Here is a 20282-nt window from a genome sequence, read left to right on the forward strand (position 1 = left end):
TTCTGCTCCGGCTTGGCCCGTGCGCCACACCTTCTCCTCCTTCGGTTTCTCTTCTCGGCTTCTCGCCTTCTTTTCCGCCGTCGCGCGCGATCCAGTTCAGTTCAGATCCTCCCACCTCCCCCCCCTCTCCCTCTCCCCCGGCGCAGTTGCGCTGCTTCCCCTCTCCTCCACTCCGCCGCCGCCGCCGCGAGGCGACCACCGCCCCTCGAGCAGGCGCCACCAATGGACGACGAGCCCATCAACGCGCACAAGCTCCTCAAGGAGCAGTGAGTCCCAAAATGTCCCCCAAACCCCCCCTGAAAACCTCTCGCTGGTACGCCTCCTAAGAACCGTCCTCTTCGCCTCGCGCAGGTTCGTCAGCAACTTGACGGGGTCTTCCCTGCTGGAGATCGCCGCGCTCTCCACCGTGGTTCCGGTGAGTTGCTTAGTTACCCCCGCTGAAGTAGGTTAGTTGGTGCTGTGGTTTGACCCCTTTTTTTTTGGGTTGTGCAGGCTGTGGTCGTTCTGAGGAAATGGAGCTGCGGAGGTCAGTTCGCTACAGATTTTGTGGAATTTTTGACCCGTTTGATCTATTAGTGCGATTGTTTAGCTGATCGATTTGTACAAGAAATAGACGAGCGAGTTGTTGATATCATTTAGAAGTGTGGTATAAGATTACCAGTATGCTGCATTCTTGCACATTTAGCATTTGGTTCAGATATGCCATTGCGAGATTGAACCAGAAAGTTGACAGGTTGAATTTTTTGCGTAATCTCAGCATGTAGTTTTGATAAATTTAACTCGATTATGTGAAATTTTACCATGTTCTACTCCAGTTTTTGATTATGCTGTGGTGCCCCCATCTGATGTTATGGATGTTATGTTCATGGATTTTCGAATTTTAACATCATTGATCAATAACACGAGCTTCTTTTACTGTTCAGAGTAGATATGGAAAGTGATTGCTTCTTCCCTTATTTTTGTCTTGTTTTAGATAATACTAGGAAGAATTCATTGAAGAAAAATGATGATGCCCTTCCTGGTCATAAAGGTTTTGTGCATTACTTCTCTACACTGGCTATAGATTACCTCAGTATTGTATTGCCAGTTCTTCTGATTTTCACAGTAAGTATTCTTTCATAGGACTTGGAGATTACATTGTAGCAGTGTTCAACTATAGAAATCATAAAATATGTAGAGAACCAAGCATTGGAACACAATGCATAAACTTTTAACCAACTATTGTTATTTGCTTATTGCAAATGTTATAGTGAGGTTTAACACTTCTTAGAGAAAAAAAGTTAAATAGCAATCTTTTGATTATTCCTTGGTTTGTTACAGGTTTTAGCTGAATGGGCTTGTGCTTGTGCACTTTCTCTTGTAATGCTGATATCTATCCTCACCATGTTTAAGAGGTACCATATCTGAGTTCTTACACCTGTTTTTCTTGCCACATTCTCTCTAATTTCTATTACAATTCTAGTCGACCACCCTATTTCCTTTATGCAACAAAATCCATGCTGATTAGAAACTAATGCATTCCCTATATTCTAAGGTCTCGATCTCATCTCAAAGCTGGACCAAATGAGCTGCCTTTGCTCCGAGCAGATATATCATCATACAGAGTATCTGTGGTATGTAAAAGTTGATTAATTGGAAAAATACTACTCATTTAATTACTTCTCAGTACTATATATCCAACAGAACTATTGAAGTTAATGGTGATGGGGTGTTTTGAAGGTTCTAGTGACATGCCTGTGCATATTAGCAGTGGACTTCAAAATCTTCCCTAGACGTTATGCCAAGGCTGAAACATATGGTTGTGGCATCGTAAGTTGTATCTTTCATCTTTTTCATTGGTTGTATTTTAGTTCTTTACTGTCTCAAAGCATTTTTAATGAATCATGAACTTGTTTTTGCAAAAGTAGACACTGGCTGCAAATTGTGCATCCACTCTGTTACCTATTCTGCATGCTTGTGATTTGGATTATTTGTGTTTCCCATCATGTTTGAAACTTAAAAAGTTTCTGTGTTTTCTTCCCCATTCAATGACATGATACTAAGGTATCTGCCTCATTGTCCAACAGATGGATCTCGGAGTAGGGTCTTTTGTAGTGGCTAATGCACTGGTATCTAGACAAGCACGAAACTTTACTGCAATGTAAGTCCTTAACTACATATGATCTCATATGGCTAAGAAATCTAGGGTTTTGGTTTTCATCACAGTGACTTTCAGTTCTGAAGTTGGCCAAATATAGGCGGAGAAAGTAGATTCCATGTCTTACGACAGATAATCTTACTCTTCTTTGGTTATAATATTAGGCAGGTTAGAGATTGTTGTTTGTTAGGAACTGTAGGTAAAAAGGAGTATCATGGTTTAGATATATCACATGTTATATAAATGATATAAAGAACATATATTTATTCCGCTGGCTTTATCTATTGAAAGTAGGAACTTCTAGTTTAGAAACCTAGAAGGTACAGGTACAAAGCGAGTCAACTTCACCAGTTCGAGCTATCTATAAAAAAATTAGCTTGGTCTGCTGAGTTAGTTCAGAATTGGCACACTGAAGATAAATTATGCTGATCTCCACAATTCTTATATTTGTATATCTGGAGACAAGTCAGAAAAGTAATAACATCAAGTTGAAGCTAAGATTGACTTGATCACTTTTCACCCACAAAAGCTTTATTATCCATCAAATTTCTGCACTTGCTCTGTTTTATTGTAGGACGATATCTTTTTTAAATCCTTCCCATTTATTTCTCTCTCCAAATAATAAACCATCCTGAGAAAGTGACATGTTGACAATTCATCCCACCTTTGTCTAATATAATCACTAAAACCTTATTTAGACTCTATTTTAATGTTTGACTTTCGCAGACATCATTGTTTGAATATTTGAATTTTCTCTGGATAGTAAGAGTATATTCTGATTGAGAGGTCTGCAAATAGTCACTAGTATGCTGTGTCTTAAAATGCAACTTCATGTGTGTCCTTAGGACCTGGAATAAAGCACTGATGTCTATAAGCCCTCTAATATTTCTTGGTTTCGCTCGTCTCATATCGACATCAGGTGTTGATTATCAGGTATTTTTATTCATAACCATGTCAATTACCTAAATTATGCCTTCGCCACAATTTGCCATATGCATTGACATTAAATTTACTTCGTAATTATGCACAATCCTCAAACTTTGCTTTCCTTATCCAGCATTTTCAATTACCATGTGATTATTTTCTCTTGTTGACTTGTTCTAGATACCGTATATGTACAGCACAAAACAAAAATGTACTGCTGTCTTCCTAAAGATGCATATTCTATTTCTCATTTTCTAGGTTCATGTAGGAGAATATGGCGTGCACTGGAACTTCTTTTTCACCCTTGCAGCAATTTCGATCCTTACGTCCGTTATCAGGATCCATCCTAAGTATTGTGGATTAGCTGGTCTGCTTGTGCTTACAGGTACTAAAGATTCATTTGAATAGTTTATTTTCAAATGTGCTACAGCCTCCTTTTCATGTACCAGATATTTCATTTGTTTTCAGGATTCCAAACGTGGCTCTCTTTTGGGTTGAATGAGTATCTCATTTCTAATGAAAGAAACGGTGGTATCATCAGTCAGAATAAGGAAGGTGTTTATAGCATATTTGGTAAGTATACTAATGCAACAAAACCTCTTTCGTATTACCAGGAACACTCACCTCTAATGTAACACTTAAACAACCCAATTGTACTACTCACATCAACTTGAGTTCACAAAATTTTCCAATGCTATTTGTCATGAAAAGTTTTGATGTCAGTCTGTTATTTATCTGTTATTTCTTTGCTTAAGGTGCCAATAAATAATCAGCCTCCAACTTGTTGGTGGATAATTCAGGCATACATGAAGGTGTCTGCACAGCATATTTCTAGCCCTTTTTCTTTGTTTCTATTCACTTATGGATTTCTTAATATCCATGCTTATTATATACATCTTTTGTATTGCCTTGCTGACCTTTATATGCTGATTGCATGTAACTTTTTGATCCTTTTTATACCCGAATGTCATAAATTTGCATGCACCTGATTCTTTTTTGAAAAAGTTGTGGTGATGTGATGCAATCTGATTGATTCATCCCTTTTAACAGGTTACTGGGGTATGTACCTGATTGGTGTTTCCTTGGGTTACAATCTATTCTTTGACAATAGTTCAAAAGGCAAGAGTAGGAGCAGTCAAGTGGTAAAAGTTTGGGTTCTTGCTGCATCTTTTTGGTAAGAAACAATTTTTTCATGCATTATTCCCAGTTATAACCTTTCTTCATTTTTAACAATTCCTCCCATTCCATGTTACAGGATTATGGCAATCATTCTTGACAGCTATGTTGAAAGAGTTTCTCGACGAATGGTAGGATATTAATTGATTACATGCTTTCTTAAGAAACAAAAAATCTAGACTAGCATTAGATTGACAAATATAAGAAACCAGATAGTTGTGCATTTTAATAGTAGTTTATAGTATATTGAGCAGAGTTTTATTCTATTGAACTGAGTACCCTTGTTATGATAGTTAAAGAGTATGCTGTGATGAAATGGACCAGCATAGCTTAGAAAATTAACCGCATCTAAAGTGCATAGTTCCTGATCCGATTACTTTGCTGACCCTGAGGCAAATACCTGACCTCTTTGGTTCATTGGTTCATACTGGTGAACCAAACTAAATATGGGTAGTTCCAACGGAAATTTCCTGTTGTTTTGTTTGCCTCCATTATCTGGGAGCAGCTACAAAAATTTGGTAGCACCAACCAAATCTAACATAATACTTCCTTCGTCCCAAAATATAGGCCTTTTTGAGGTAGGCACCGATATTAAGAAAGTAGGTAGAGATGATTGGAGTGTTGTGATTGGTGGAGAAGAGAAAGTAAGTGAAAAGAATGGTTGTGATTGGTTGAGAGGAGAGGGTAGGTGAAGAAATAGCTTCATTTTGGAACAAGTTACTGTGCTAGAAATAACTACATTTTGGGACGGAGGTAGATGTGGTTATTTAAGGCTGAGGAAATCTCTTGTCAAAATATTGGTTCCGATACATTTCAAACATTCTTTTTAACAAATTCTGGCCTTGTCCAGGTTGTTTGTTCCCCTTATATATTCAATATAACTTGATCCTAGAAGCCTTGACACCTGTGTACAAATGTGGTTCCTTTCAAAAAAAATGAAAGGGAAAACATACCGTTACTTAGATAGTAATGCATATGATGTACTACATTGAAACATTATGTGAATTATGTTGGATGATAATTTAACATGTTTGTATTTGAAAAGCTCTTAAATTATAAAAACTATAAAGATATAGCATGTTTGCATGATGTTTAAATGTGATGATTGTTAGTGGATGATGATGTGGCATCTTGTTAATTAGTGGATGATGATGTGGCATCGTGTTAGTGGATGATGATGTGGCATCTTTGCATGTTAAGCTTAAGGAGTTAGTGGGGGATAACTTTATAGTAAGATAGGATTAGTACCATCAACTCCCAACTTAATCCGTCCTTAGATTTGAATTTAACTTGTACATTTCATTTTGCAGTGCAACTTTGCTTATGTTATGCTTGTATTTGGACAGAATTTTCAGGTATTGTTCTTCGCCTTTCTTGATTTTATTTAATTTGCATACATGGCCAGATTTAGGTATCCATATTTCTCAATTAGCCTCTCTACCATTGGGAGAATTAGTTACTTGTACTATTTCCAGCAATGGTTAATAGTAACACACTAGTACAGTAGTATTACATGAGTCAAGGATATAAATAAAACTATGCACTTGAAATCTTAAACTGATTGTGCATCGGAGTTAACCTACACTGTGCATCTTATTTTGTCTGCATGCTTTAATATTATCAAATGAGAATGAAATAATTTAACTCAGTCTAATGAATAGAATATGGTTGAAAATTTCTTAGTCTGTTGTATTCATTGTTTCACTAGCCGGTTTCATTCTTTGATGATTGGGGGCTACATTTTATGTATTGTCAGAACCATGAAATTTGGCGAGGTTCACGAATTTGACTGACATAATTCTGTTACTTATGGTTTAGCAACCATATAGCCTGTTAGAGTTTTCTGATTGTATCTTTGCTAGATATAGCCATGTTAAAATTTTCTGTCCAGATTTCACTGATGGCGGTGACTATTTTAAAAACAGGTTATATCTGTTCTCACACTAGCTGGGTTTATTTCATATGAAAAGAACCTGGTTCTTGAAGATGCATTCAATCAAAATATGCTTGGTTCATTCCTTCTGGTAAGACAGTTTGGTCACAATTTTAGAAAATAATTTTCCCAAAACAGAAATGTTCCAACTAATAGATCCTCAATTTGAGTTTCTAGTATATTTGGAACTTATTTTTGGTAAGTCTGTATGGAGTAACATTTAACTTCATCTTACAGGCAAACATCCTAACTGGTGTAGTAAATCTCTCAGTTGACACACTCTCTGCCTCTTCCGGCACCGCCTTCATGATTTTGTTAGTATACTCCTTTACTCTATGCATGATTGCTGCTTTAGCTCAGTTTTGCGGTATTAGGATGAAATTTTGGTGAATTCAAGAGTTATCTAATACGATGTATGCATATTAATTACTTTCTCAGCAAGCTTTCTTGGAATAAAGCCAATTGTTAAACCAATTAGTCTTTCCTGTCATCTATTCTGCCTGTTTTCTGTATCTTAGACCTAGATCTAGATGATTGCTCTAGTTCCGTCCCATATGAAACCTTCAACGTTCTGAGAAGCTGCAATAGCTAAGCCAATAGGTTATCGTGCCGTGTACTTTAAGAAGACATATATCACAGATATGTTGGCTAAATTACGATCTATGAACAGCTCATTGTTCCATTAATTAAGCAGTACTCAAGAATTTGACAAAACTACCTGCTTAGCATTCAACGACCCAACCTTAATTTCTTTCAGAGGAATCCAACAGATAAATGGTACTCATTCCGATATTTTTTGATGTTTAGCACAAAAACTTATAAAACTTAATCACCACTCATTTCTCAAATAATTAGTTTTGAGACCATCTATACATTTGTCGACAAATTTTCTCCTAAAAATTTGAATTTGACAGATGTAATTATAGTACAATCATAGTGTAATTACACTGTAACTTGTATGTAATTACACTGTAACTTGCATATAACTACCGTGTAACTTGTATGTAAGTTTCACGTAATTTTGAATCGTTAGATCTATTACAAGATTTGTTCTGGTGAGGAAGAAAGAAAATCACAGCACACACATGTGTGAAAGGATTTGTTCCCACAGCCTCATTTTACCGAAATAAACATGTTATGGAGAGATTTTTGAAAGTTACATACAAGTTACATTATAGCTAGTGTAATTATACGCAAGTTACAGTGTAATTACACTACGATTGTACTGTAATTGTATCTGTCAAATTTTTGGAAGAAAATTTGTCGACAAATATATAGCAAAATTGTTAGTTTTTTTTAGAAACTATTTAGAAATTAATAAGCCGAAAATAGGGCCAGCTTCAATTGGGCCAGAATCAGACACATCCCGAATAGGAATAAGTTCACTTTGACTCCCTTAAAAATGACCCGAATCTAATCCGTGACCCTCAACCGTAAAACCGGATAGGATGACTCCCCGAACTATTCAAACTAGTGCAATTTGACTCCCTCAGTGGTTCTGGATGGCGGTTTTGCTGACGTGGCGTTGACGTGGTGATGTTGACCTGATCTGTGTTGTTGATGTGGCACTTATATGGCATTAAAATAAAAAATTATATGGGCTTCATTCGTCATTCAAATGAAAAAAAATTGTGAGGCCCACATGTCATCCTCTATCTATCATCCTTCCCCCCTCCCTCTCTCCCTTCTCTGTATGTTTCTCTTCCTCCAGATTCGGTGCGGAATCTGGAGTGGCGGCGGCGGCAGGGTGAGGGCCGGCGCGGAGGAAGGAACTTGAGCGGGTCGAGCGGCGGCTTCGGCGGCGACGGCCTCAGCTCACCGGAGAAGGCGGGGGCGTTCGGCCGGTGGCCTCCCCCACGATGGTGCTGCACCAGGCTGGGACGAACGAGAGGGCTAATGCAGACGGCGAAGCCTGAGACGCCGCCGGCCCCAGCCGTGCCTCTCGGTCTGCGCCGGCAGGGGGTGCCGCCTCTGTTTCTTTCTGCCCGGAGAACATGCATGTGCACAACGTTGCCTAGCAGATGCAAGTGCAGCGCCGGTGTGGGGTAGCAAGGCGCAGCCGCCATGGAATCCAGTCGAATTTTGGCAGGACCAGCAGCTGCAGGACGAATCCGTCCTACCAGCGTGGTCCACCCGAGTCCTGCAGATCTTGAGGTCGTGGACTGGTCTGATTTTATTCTTTGTGGTCACTGTTTGCAAGGTCTTCAGGTCGTAGACAATAGCTACTTCATCACCGAGGACAACGTCGGCATGCTGAAGCTCGCCAAGGAGGCTAACAGCATCTTGGTTCGTCGATCAGCGCATTGACTCATGTTACCAATTCGCCTATGAAAATTGCTAACATCTAACCGTGACATCCTGTGATTAATTGGTACAAGCAGTTTGACTGCCGTATCCCGCGCCGGAGACGGTGGGTTGCGCAGTGGTGCACTCAAACGGCCACACCGCGGCGGCCATGTCCATGGGTGGGCTGATGAACAAGATGACCGGGCGCATCGGCAAGGCCATCATACGCTCCACGCTGGTGCGCGACGTCGCCGCCGTGATGAAGTACAGGGGCGCCGGGCTGCAGGAGGCCATCGACTACTGCGTCAAGGAACGGCTGGACGAAGGGTTCATCGGGCTCATCGTGGTGTTCGGCACCGGCGAGGTGGCACACGGGTTCAACTGCACCGGCATGTTCAGCGGGTGCGGCTGCAGGAGAAAAGAGAGAGAAGGGAGGGAGAGGGGGGAGGAATAAGGGTTGGAGAGAGAAAGGATGACATGTGGGTCCCACAATATATTTTGTGTGTAAATGACAGACGGGTCCCACAAAATATTTTTAATTGTAATGCCACATAAGCGTCACGTGGGATGAAGACCGGGTCAACACCGCCATGTCAGCATCACGTCAGCAAAACCGCCATCCAAAACCGTTGAGGGAGTCAAATTGCACTAGTTTGAATAGTTCGGGGAGTCATCATATCCGGTTTTACGGTTGAGGGTCACGGATTAGATTCGGGTGACTTTTAAGGGAGTCAAAGTGGACTTTTTCCTTCCGAATAAACAGGCTGGAACTACCCTCCTGCCATCGTTAATGGGCTGTAATTAGCCCACGATACCCGTTTAATGGACTGAAACTAAATACTTGGCCCACTACCTTATTATCTCAAATGTTTGGCCCACCAGTTACAATAAAAGGGCTCAAACAGTTTTTAGGCCCTGGGTGATCTTAAACAGGCCAGGACAAATTAGGCCTATATGTGATTTTGGTAAGGCGGAATTAGGAGCGGAACAAACATAAACAGGCCAGGACAAATTTTAGGCACACAACAGTTTTTGGAAGAGCGAATTTTGACCCATAAACACGTAATAATCAGGCTGAATTTTGTCGATTTGTAAGTCTATATATCCAATAGGCTTCGGTAGCAGCTGTTTTCTAGCCTCATCGTTTGCCCTGAAAAAAATTAGCAGCTACCAAAAATTAAATTATAAAACTTAATTTTGGAGTTAACTTTAGGGTATTCAATATAGTTTTGTTTTCAGCATTGGATTTTAAGTCATCAAGTACATGCATATAAGAGCTTTACCTACAAATTATTTTTGGTCGCGTTTTGTCATGTACTACCTCCGTTTTTTAATAGATGACATCGTTGACTTTTTCTCAGATGTTTGACCATTCGTCTTATTCAAAAATTTTAAGCAAATGTATAAGATATAAATCACACAAAGTATTATGAGTGATAAAACAACTCATAACAAAATAAATTATAATTACGTAAATTTTTTGAATAAGACAAATGGTCAAACATGTGAGAAAAAGTCAACGGCGTCATCTATTAAAAAATGGAGGGAGTAATCAACAGTCAACCTTGGCCAACCGATGAATGGAGAGCAAAGTTTTCATATCGACAGAAAACCATGAAAGTTTGTCAGTTCACAAATTTCACAAGTACATACTTATGTATTACTACTACTTCCGTATCAAAATATAACAATTTTTAGCTATGAATATGGAAACATGTTAGATATATAATTATAAATGTTTATGAGCCTGTTCAATTTGATGCCATTTTCAACCATATCATTTTTTTTTAAAGTTACCAAAAAAATATCTACGTCTAGTTTGTTCACAAATTTAGTCAATACATAAAAAAATCCTGCCAAAATTTTGATAATATTGCCATCTTGGTAAAATTTTAGCATTGCCAAAACATGGTAAGGTTTATTTTGGTTACAATCTGAATAGGCCCTATATTTTAGGATAAAGGGAATATAGGATAAAGGGAGTACTTACTTAAATACTCTTACTTCATAAGGTTTTGGCAACAAATTGGTCAGCAAGTTTTCTTGAAATGTACCCAAGTTGCTAAACCAATTGGTCCATCTTGTCATCAATTCTGCCTATTTTCTGCTCGAGTTTCTCTATGTTCTATCCCATTTGAAAGCCTCCTAACGTTCTAAACAGATCGCAACTGGTCAATCTTATTAAAACTGCCGTTTACTTTTGAGTTTTGACGTTGAAAAAGACTATTACAGATCAGCTGACCGAATTGAATACAACATGTGAAGAGCTCATTGTTACATTAATTTGGCATTATTGTCAGAATTTCACATTCAGTATCACATACTGCTCTCCAGTTCTCGCCTGTCACGATAGGGTTTAACCATCAAATCAGTATGAAAATGGCACCTCCCTTGATTGTTACTTTCTGCAATTGCTGTCTTAAGATTTTTAAACTCGATCGATGTCATAATTTTAACCTGCTACAGCTAAGAATAAATAAACATGATATATAAACTCGATTCTTTTAGATCGTCCCTCTCAAAATAATAATAATAGGTGGGGTCGCTATCTGTATCTGGACGGTGATTTCTATGAGACTATGACCAAATATTAATCTCCCTGTAATTAGGTCAACTTAAGTCAAATATTTGCTATTTTACTGATTCCCGGTGTAATATCAATTTACGCCATCTTTATTTTGTTTCCCTTTTAGTTAAAAGTACATATAATTTCCCAGAGCCGTCCTCAAAAATCTTGGGGAACAAGACTTTATGTACTTGGTGAAACCCCGCGTATTGTTGCGGGAATTTAGTATGATAAAAAAAATAAAGTGTAAAGTTAAGTAAATTAACGTGGTTTATGATAATTTAAACTTGAATTGTAGAATGGTGATTCAAACGTAAAAAGTAAGGTGGTATGACTTTATGGAAAAAGAAAAGTAGAGAGATAGTTTGGACAGTAGATTAATCATCTAAAGGCTAAAAACAATTGATGTGATACGACTTAATTAGAGGAAAAAAAAGAGAAAGATAATTTGGACCATAGATTAATTATTTAAGCACTAACTAAGTGAGGATGAACTATATAAGTATATAGGATATTATAAAACATAATAAAGATATACATTGAAACATTATGTGAATTATATTGGATGATAATTTAACATGTTTGTATTTGAAAAGCTCTTAAATTATAAAAACTATAAAGATATAGCATGTTTGCATGATGTTTAAATGTGGGCATCTTGTTAATTAGTGGATGATGATGTGTCATCTTGTTAGTGGATGATGATGGGCATCTTTGCATGTTAAGTTTAAGTAGTTAGTGGGAGATAACTTTATTTATAGTAAGATAGGATACCGTGGCGACAACTGCTATACCAAAGAACATTCACCTACTTATGTAATGGCGATCTGATGAAGTAGAAAAAAAAAATCATTGCACCAATTCAGTTTTGCTGACTAATAGGTGCAAAAATGGAATCCTTATTGCTTGGAATGCAGGTTCACATCATGATGTACATTTCTTTAAGATAACTATGATATCGTCATCGAATATTTACCGGAGCCGACGAAAAGATCTCGTTCTAGTCTAATATAACGGAGCAGAAAGATAGAAAATAATAAAAAAAAAGGAGTGCAGAAATCCTAAACACATCAGAACGTATGGGTATGGATTAAAACATGTACTTCTGGGGGGCCTAAATTTTTGGAGGCCATGTACGGTCGCTCATCTTGCATGTGTCTATGGACGGGCCTGTAAATGCCGACCTCTGCACCGACTCTTTAATTATTTAACAATAATTAATAATATAAGTTTTAGTCTGTGCATCAAGTAAGGTTACACACATCTATATATTTATGGAATATTGATGTACATGAGATTTACCCTTTTATAGGGTTTGCGTCATGCATGCACCCACAACTCTGTCAACCCACCAATGGTGCATCTCTAATTAAGAGAATGAAATATAATGGCCAAGGGACAAGGGTTACGTGACAATGGGAGCTGATAGTACATGGTGGCAAAAGTACGATAGAGCTAAGCACGGCCTAATTATCATCTAATATCTCTCCTTCTCAAGTCCTAAATTGGCCAGGCAATTAATTAATCAAAGGACGGTCCTCCGTTTCACCAAAGTATGCCAATATTTTCTTATACTTGCTATAATTAATGGTATGGCTAAAAATTTGATCACCTTATTTTTATTGATAAAACATTCATAGTAAAGTGTGGCTGACAACTAAACAACCCCTTAATATTCAGATAGAAAAAAAATTAAAGAACTATAATTAGCGGTGGTAACTAATGGGTAAAGACCAATGCATGGGTTCTTTCACAATTCTACCTAGCCCTTCCATATTTTTAGATTAAAAATACATAAAATTTTAATCCACACTATTTTAGATTCAGCCCTCAAATTTTGCATGCTAAAAACTTGTTGGATCATTTAAAACCCCTTGCTATAGTATTTGCAGTGATAACTGGGCTTACAATGTTGATGAAGATTAGTTGAAAAATGATTTTAATTACAATTCTTTTTCTCTGGGTTCTTTAGCTCGTCACTTCATTTTAAAATATAAGCATTTATTGCTATAAATCAAAATATAAGTATATTCATACCCATCACTTATATTTTTGAATCCGAGAAAGTGCCATATTTTCTAATGTAAATATGGTCTTGTATATATATATCTCGAATATTTTGGCCATGCCAATGCAAATATTGGGTATTTGGATGCATTGAATCCTCGGCAACTGTACGTAGGACAAGTCCATCGTTTTGCCGGTAGTTATTAGGCATTTAGGCTACAACTGCAAGGATCAGACGCGTCAATTAATAGTAAGAAGGAAGCCAGTCACGCAAACAACGAAATTAAATTTAAAAATATACTGTGATTCGTTTTTTTCTTAGAAATATTCATGATGTAAATTTTTTAGCAAAAATACCGTCGATCTTGCACAATCGTTGTGCGAAAGTGACGAGAGCGTGACGATGCACGCTGTGTCGTGCGAGACCGCGTGGTATCGCGAGATAAAACAGCGAGAGCGAACGGTCTCGCACAAGGAATCAGCGAGACCGAACGTCTTGTCCATGAGTGCTGCTTAATTAGTGATTAATTACTCTAATTAACTATTAATTATCCTAATTAGCGATTAATTAATATTAATTAATTGCTAATTAGGATAATCAATCACTACTCTCTCCATTTCGCAATGTAAGTTATTCTAGTATTTCCTATATTATATTAGTGTTAAAGAATCTAGACATATATATCTATCTAAATTCATTAACATTAATATGAATATGAAAAATACTAGAATGACTTATATTATGAAACGGAGGAAGTAACTAACAATTTTCAACAGTTGCTATCGCTCATTGGGTGAGCGAGATTGCTCGGTCTCGCGGTTTGGCCGTGCGAGACCGCGTGGTCTGACGCCGCCACCACACACATCCTCGATTTCGCCGTTCAGTGTCACAGTTTCATCGTGCGAGACCGTGCGGTCTCACGCTACCACCACGTGACATCCTGCGGTCTCGCGCTGTCATTGTGCGAGACCGTTTGCGTCGTCACATCCACGTCACTTTCGCGGAACTGTTGTGCGAGATCGACGATATATTTATGCTAATAAATTTACATTCCGAATATTTGTGAGAAAAAAACGAGTCAACAACAGTATATTTTCAAATTTAATTCCAAACAACGCGGAACGCTCGATATATCTTCATATTCGTGATGCCTTTAATTTGGCTTAAATTTGAAGGAATGTAAACAAGACAACAACTATATATATAGCTTTGGATTCTTTAATTTGCATGTCATTAATTATAGCTACAGCTAGTAGCTACTAGCTTAGTTTGTGACACGTTTTAATACATTTTTTATATGATTAATTGTCGGTCATGATTGATAAATTACATACGTAACTCTTGGCGAGATTAGGAATTGAAGCTGGCCACAGCTTATATGATTAAATGTCGGTCATGCTTTTATTTCTGCTTACCGTTTCGGCGTAACTGGAATATATCCGGGAAGAAATTGAATGGTCTTCTTCTTGGCTGTTTCTCAAACGCATGCAAGAATAAGCCTCAATATAATTACTATCTTGTACTTCATGCCACTGTTGTTAGTCTATTACTGCCATTATTGTCTAACAATTAATAATTGATGAATAATTTTTACGGTTGTCCCTACTACTAATTGAAATGATAGTGATCTAGAGCTTCCTGAAAACATTGCTTTGTTATTGCAGGTTAGCCGATTTGTTTGAACCGATTTGGTTTCTCAGCGATTTGATTAAAAATGCTGAATTGCACATAAATCAGTCCATTTTCTCCGTGTAGATTAAGATCAACAGAACGTTTTTCACCATTCTAAATAGGGCCTTGATTAACTCTTTTGTATTTTTCTACTGTTTCTCGTCTCATAATAGTGATTACCGGTGCATGCTCCTGCTTGTCTATATTAATTATTGATGGTTGTGTTAGTGTGCTGTTCAGGACATCTAGTTGCACACTTGCACTGCATATTTAATTGCTAGGACGATGAACAAGTACAACTACAAGGCTGCTTCTTTTTTTTTTTCAGCCTAGGAAAATGTACGTGTACAACCACTTACTGTCGTGTCACTAGTTATCAATGACACTTATATACTCCCTCCGTTTCTAAATATTTGACGCCGTTAACTTTTTTAAATATATTTGACCGTTCGTCTTATTTAAAAAATTTAAGTAATTTTTAATTCTTTTCCTATCATTTAATTCGTTGTTAAATATACTTATACGTATACATATAGTTTTACATATTTCACAAAAGTTTTTGAATAAGACGAACGGTCAAATATGTAATAAAAAATCAACGATGTCAAATATTTAGAAACAGAGTGAGTATTATAATATTAGAACATATGATCAACTACCTCTTTTCATTTATGCTTACAATTAAGCTAAAATTTCAATTCTAAAATTTAATTTTGAAGGTGACTTTATGATATTTTTCATCGTAGTTTATTTTACAGTATTTTATTTTAAATCGTTAAAAATATGTATATAAAAATTTTATTCATAAACTATTTATTGGTTCTACTAATAAACCATAATTAAGGATAAGTATAAGCGGTTAGTAGTGAGTACTGAGTAGCTCATTTATTTTCTCAGTTTGCTTGTAGGAATGAGGCTAGTGCAGTGTGGAGATTTTTTTTCCATGATTTTGTAAAATTGGCTGTGAGCTAAGACTGTGCTGCTATTTCCTAATTAATAAAGCACTCCCCTTAAAAAATATATGAAAGACTTATATGTCATTGGTAATTACCGGCTTACCGCAGACAATACCTAGCTGCATGATAATTCTCTTTGATTTGATGTAAGGGATAAATGGACCAATCTAAAAACCTATATACCGGGTTATCCATCTATTTATATTATAAAATAAGTGGGTTCGTGAGCCGGTTCTTTTGCATGATGGGCTAATCTTCAATATCCTGCACATATATTTCTCGAGCCAAATTGATGGATGTCAGATCTGTGATGGCATACACCGCATTGAATGGTGTACGTGGATGGGGAGAGCTCATCGGCTGCTAGCAAAGCATGCAGCTGACTCGGTCCTCTTTTTTCTTCTTCAGACTGGTTGGTAGGATTGTGATCAGGAGGAAGATTAGCTTAGCTAGCTTTTAATTTCTTTCTCTCTTGCTGCATTTAGGGCTTCGATTGACCACTTGCCGCCCAATCTGATTGAACAAGTCAGCCATCTCTGGCGCAAGGAACGCATGCGCCTACACATTTTCTTTTATTATAATCCAAATTTAAATTTTTAAATTAATTTAATTTTATAGTTTATTAGGTTCTTTTTATCTTAATCTATTTTCTAGCTTTGGCTTTCAATAGCTAGTAATGCAAATATAAAGGTTTTATTCATAAATTATTTTTGGTTGCTTCGTTTTTTTCTTATCAGTCGTAGTCCAACACCCTTAAGTGTTTAGTACTCCCTTCGCTCCAAAATATGAGGGGTTCTAATGCACGCACGCTGATTGATTAAGTCGTGTGCCCCTTTCTCTCACCTTATCCATTCTATTCCCTTCTCTCTCACCTTATCCATTTCTTACCCTCCCTTCCTCTCCCCTCCCCTCCTCTCATTCTTTCTCTACGCCAACAGTGAGCGACGAGTCTCTAGCGATTGTGACGGACCTCCAGTGAGCCCCCTCCTTTTCCCTCCCGCGTACTGCTCTAACGGAGAAGAGGAGACGCAGTCGAGCAACGACAGCGACGACGGCAAGCGGAGCAGGTGAGGGCGACAGACAAGGCCCTTTGGTGAGCTCCCTCTTCCCTCCGGCTCATCCTCCTTCTCCCATCCGCCTCGCCAACGCTCAAGTTCACCGCCAACGTAGTAGCAAGGAAGGCGGCGGCAAGGTTTCCAGTGACGGATGTCGGATTCATCACGACGGCAGCTATCGCGATGTGGCTGACCGTTGCGGCGGGGTGAAGGGCGAGCTCCAGGTTGCAGCGTTGCACGGCGTATGCAACGTGGCGGTGGCCCTTGCGGTGCGGTTACGGCATCCTCATAGCTGGAGCTATCTGTTGTTGCACGATAGGAATGACTGTGGTGGTGGCGCGGTGCCACGACATCATCATGCACTTACCTCTAGCGAAAGTCCCGAAGTATGCTTGTCCTTAGATCCATGTCATAGGTGTCGATGACAGGTGCGGCTGTGGCCACTTCTAGTTGGAGGGCCAGCTGGATTTGGCCGAGAGTCGAAGGCAGCCGCGGACCACCAAGCCAGAGGCTGCCTATCGGTGCTGGTTGTAGTGGCGATGGAGGGGACGCATGGCTTAGGTGGCGATGTAGGTTGACAGCAGTGTTCAACATCGATGATGCCTGTGGACTCCACACACCTTCCCGAAGGCGATGTCGCAATACCCTAGCTCATCTTCATGCTTTTGAGTAGATACTTCAGGTTTGCCCATAATAGCGATGACGACACCATAGATGCCACGACCTTCTTAGAGGCGTCGTGTTAGAGGTCCCCGTTGGTAGGGGTGAAAACGAAACGGAAACTTTCCGGATTCCGGGCCTGTTTTCGGAAACGGAATCAGCCGGTCATAATTTTTTCGGAATTTCTCGGAAACGGAATCGAAAACAGGAATATTTTCTCGGAAACGGAATCGAATATGATAATAGCAGTTTCCGTCGGAACTCGGAATCGGTCAGAAAAATTCCGGAAAATTTGTCGGAATTTCCGAAGATAAAAAGGCCCATAGAATCAATAGTCTATAACTCATCCCTAAGCTTCCAGCCCAATCCAAATAGTGGCTAACCCTAGAGAGGAGAGAGACAGGCACACGACTTCGCGAGACCGCGAGCCGGCGGCGGAGCATCGCGCTCCGCGCACCGCCAGCACCCACCGCTCGGCGCCCGCGCCACCGCTTCTCTGCCGTCCTCGGCTCCTCGCGACCTTGCCCCCACCGTCTTCGCCGTCTCATACCGCCGCTATCTTGCGGCGCTGTCCCGCCGTTTCGCGGCGCTGTCTCGCAGCCGCGGCGCCATCCCACTGTTTCGCCGCCGCTACCACCACTGACGACGACGCCACAGCCACAACGACGAGCCGACGATGCCTCGCCTCAGCAGTCGCAGCAGCCAGCAGCCTAGCGGCAGCAGCCAGCAGCCTAGCGACGAGCCGACGAGCCTAAATCGATTTGATTTCTTTTGTGCTGCAGATTTACGATGGATCGAATCATCAAATGCAAGTAGCTGTTTTGTGATTGAGCTAAGTACTGTACTGATGGACTGATGTGTGTTGCTGTTCTGTGATGACTGATGAATGATGAATGACTGATGTACTGATGATGGAGTGATAGCTCATAGCAGATTAGCAGTATAGCACTGAATAATAGTGTATATTGTATACCTTGTACCATGGTTTTTGCTGTAATTTTTTTAAATATTTGTTATGCAAATTATATGAAGTTACATAGGAATATATTTTGCTGTTGAGACGATTTCATATAATTGTGTTTTATGATGAATTGTTGACTGTTGAGAGTTGAGAATTGGACTTGACAAAAGTTTGAAGCTCAGTTTGAGGGGTTTTTGTATTCCAATAAATTTTCGTTACCGTATCCGCGCCGGTTCGTTTTCGCTCCGTTTTCGGTTTCGATAGTATTCATTTCCGTTTTCGTTTCCGGGGTTTCCGATTCCGGAAAAAATATGAAAATGAAAACGATAAAAGTTGTTTCCGTCCGTTTCCGTACTGTTTTCACCCCTGCCCGTTGGTGCAGTGTACATCCCTGTTGCCGTTTTCGATGGTTAGGCTGGTGGTAAGATTTGAGCGTAGGATCAGAGGCGGAGCTACAGTAATAGGGCCAGTGTCAGGTGACACCGACGGCTTTCGGCAAAACCTATAGCAAAACTGCTTATCCATGTGTTATTATACTATGATCTAAGTATAATTAGTATACTATGACACTGATAGACACGTTATGACACCAACGAATCGATTTTCTAGATTCACAACTGCGTAGGATTGTTTTACATCTTAGTTGCTCTCCGACATTATCTTTCGCTATGTTGACATCGATGATATGCGCGTTTCAATCGGTAATGATCAGTAATTGTTTTTGGATATTCTGCTTCATAGCTTAGGAAGACAAAGACTATACGTACAACTTATAAGCCATTGGCTCATCCTGGTCTTTAGGTTGTAGTCTAAATAGTTTTCTTTGTTTTTTAATCAAGATTTATAGTCTTTTGAGCTATAATCTTTATAATAATTGGTTTTAGCTTCTTTAAAGCAAAGGCCGGAATGAATTCCATTATCTAATAATAATATTATAAGTACTATGTTAAATTTGTCAATTATATTTCCTAGTCCATTTGTATTTGGCTCATATATAGCATTAAAGGTATTGACCGATATTGTTGTACCACATTGAAGTTTAATAAATTACTATAGGTACGTCATTATACAATATTTTATAATATAAATGCACGCACGCGGCGATACTATCATCAACTTAACACCGCATCCGTCCGTCCGTCACCATTCACACCGTTCACGTACCGTTGCCTTAAAATCTCTTTCTGGACTTTGATTAATTAAGGAAGAATCCAAAGTTACGATTTTGACTCGAAAGAATCTAATTTTAATGAAGTGATTTTACGTTTGAAAGGTAACACAATTTTAAGTATTATTAATTGACATTACCTCATAGAAGTATAAAAGTATAGATTTAAAATGATATATATCACAAAACTACTACATATGTAATAATAAAGTTATCATAAAACTACAAGTCTAACGTCAAGTTAATTAATCATAAAATTTGAATATTTATAACTCAAACATAATATTAAAACTTTAAACTCTAAAATCTATAATTTTATCATAATTTTATTATATCATCTGTAGTTTTAGATATTTAGCTTTAAAGATATAGTTTTGTAATAAATTTATTATATACCTATAATTTTGTGATACATCATCTTAAATACGTAGTTTTATAATAATTTGGTCAAAGTATCCATAATTTTTGTAAAATTTACTCATAAATCTTAAATCTGATGTAGCTTTGTGAAATTTACTCATTAAATCGGCGATAAGTATTTATGAACATAGAGAGTAGTTACTGTTACTTTAAATCTAAATAATCTGAAACGATTCTAAACTGATGCGAATATATTCGCCAGTTCCTTACAAGTCATATAAAGGGTTGTGCAAAAAATTAAAATCTTTCGATAAAATAGATAATATGTGATATATTGCTCCGTACACATGCAAGTTTTAAATATTACTTCTACAACATTAAAAACAAATTTGCATGTAAATATATGTTAACTAAGCTAAAG

At 38.4% G+C, this 20282-nt stretch overlaps 1 protein-coding gene across 6 annotated transcripts; it reads left to right on the forward strand.

The window, feature by feature from the left end:
• The first annotated feature begins 4 nt into the window (after positions 1-4).
• Positions 5-18418, forward strand: LOC127766537 (uncharacterized protein At4g17910). 6 transcript variants are annotated; one of them, XM_052291605.1, is made up of 17 exons: positions 5-266; positions 352-415; positions 493-526; positions 974-1104; positions 1321-1394; positions 1535-1613; positions 1720-1809; positions 2067-2140; positions 2983-3070; positions 3320-3446; positions 3530-3634; positions 4112-4235; positions 4317-4368; positions 5548-5592; positions 6163-6261; positions 6408-6484; positions 18155-18418. In XM_052291605.1, exons 1-17 carry the CDS (start codon positions 223-225, stop codon positions 18186-18188), a joined length of 1341 nt encoding a protein of 446 aa, XP_052147565.1. In that variant the 5' UTR covers positions 5-222; the 3' UTR covers positions 18189-18418. The 6 variants fall into 6 exon arrangements, 5 of the variants coding, with proteins under 5 accessions (XP_052147565.1, XP_052147562.1, XP_052147564.1 ...); XM_052291602.1 differs by lacking the exon at positions 18155-18418 and adding an exon at positions 14695-15192; XM_052291604.1 differs by lacking the exon at positions 18155-18418 and adding an exon at positions 12335-14678.
• The last annotated feature ends 1864 nt before the right edge of the window (positions 18419-20282 follow it).

Source organism: Oryza glaberrima, chromosome 3, assembly GCF_000147395.1.
Source record: "Oryza glaberrima chromosome 3, OglaRS2, whole genome shotgun sequence".
In the NCBI taxonomy this organism is placed as follows: domain Eukaryota; kingdom Viridiplantae; phylum Streptophyta; class Magnoliopsida; order Poales; family Poaceae; genus Oryza; species Oryza glaberrima.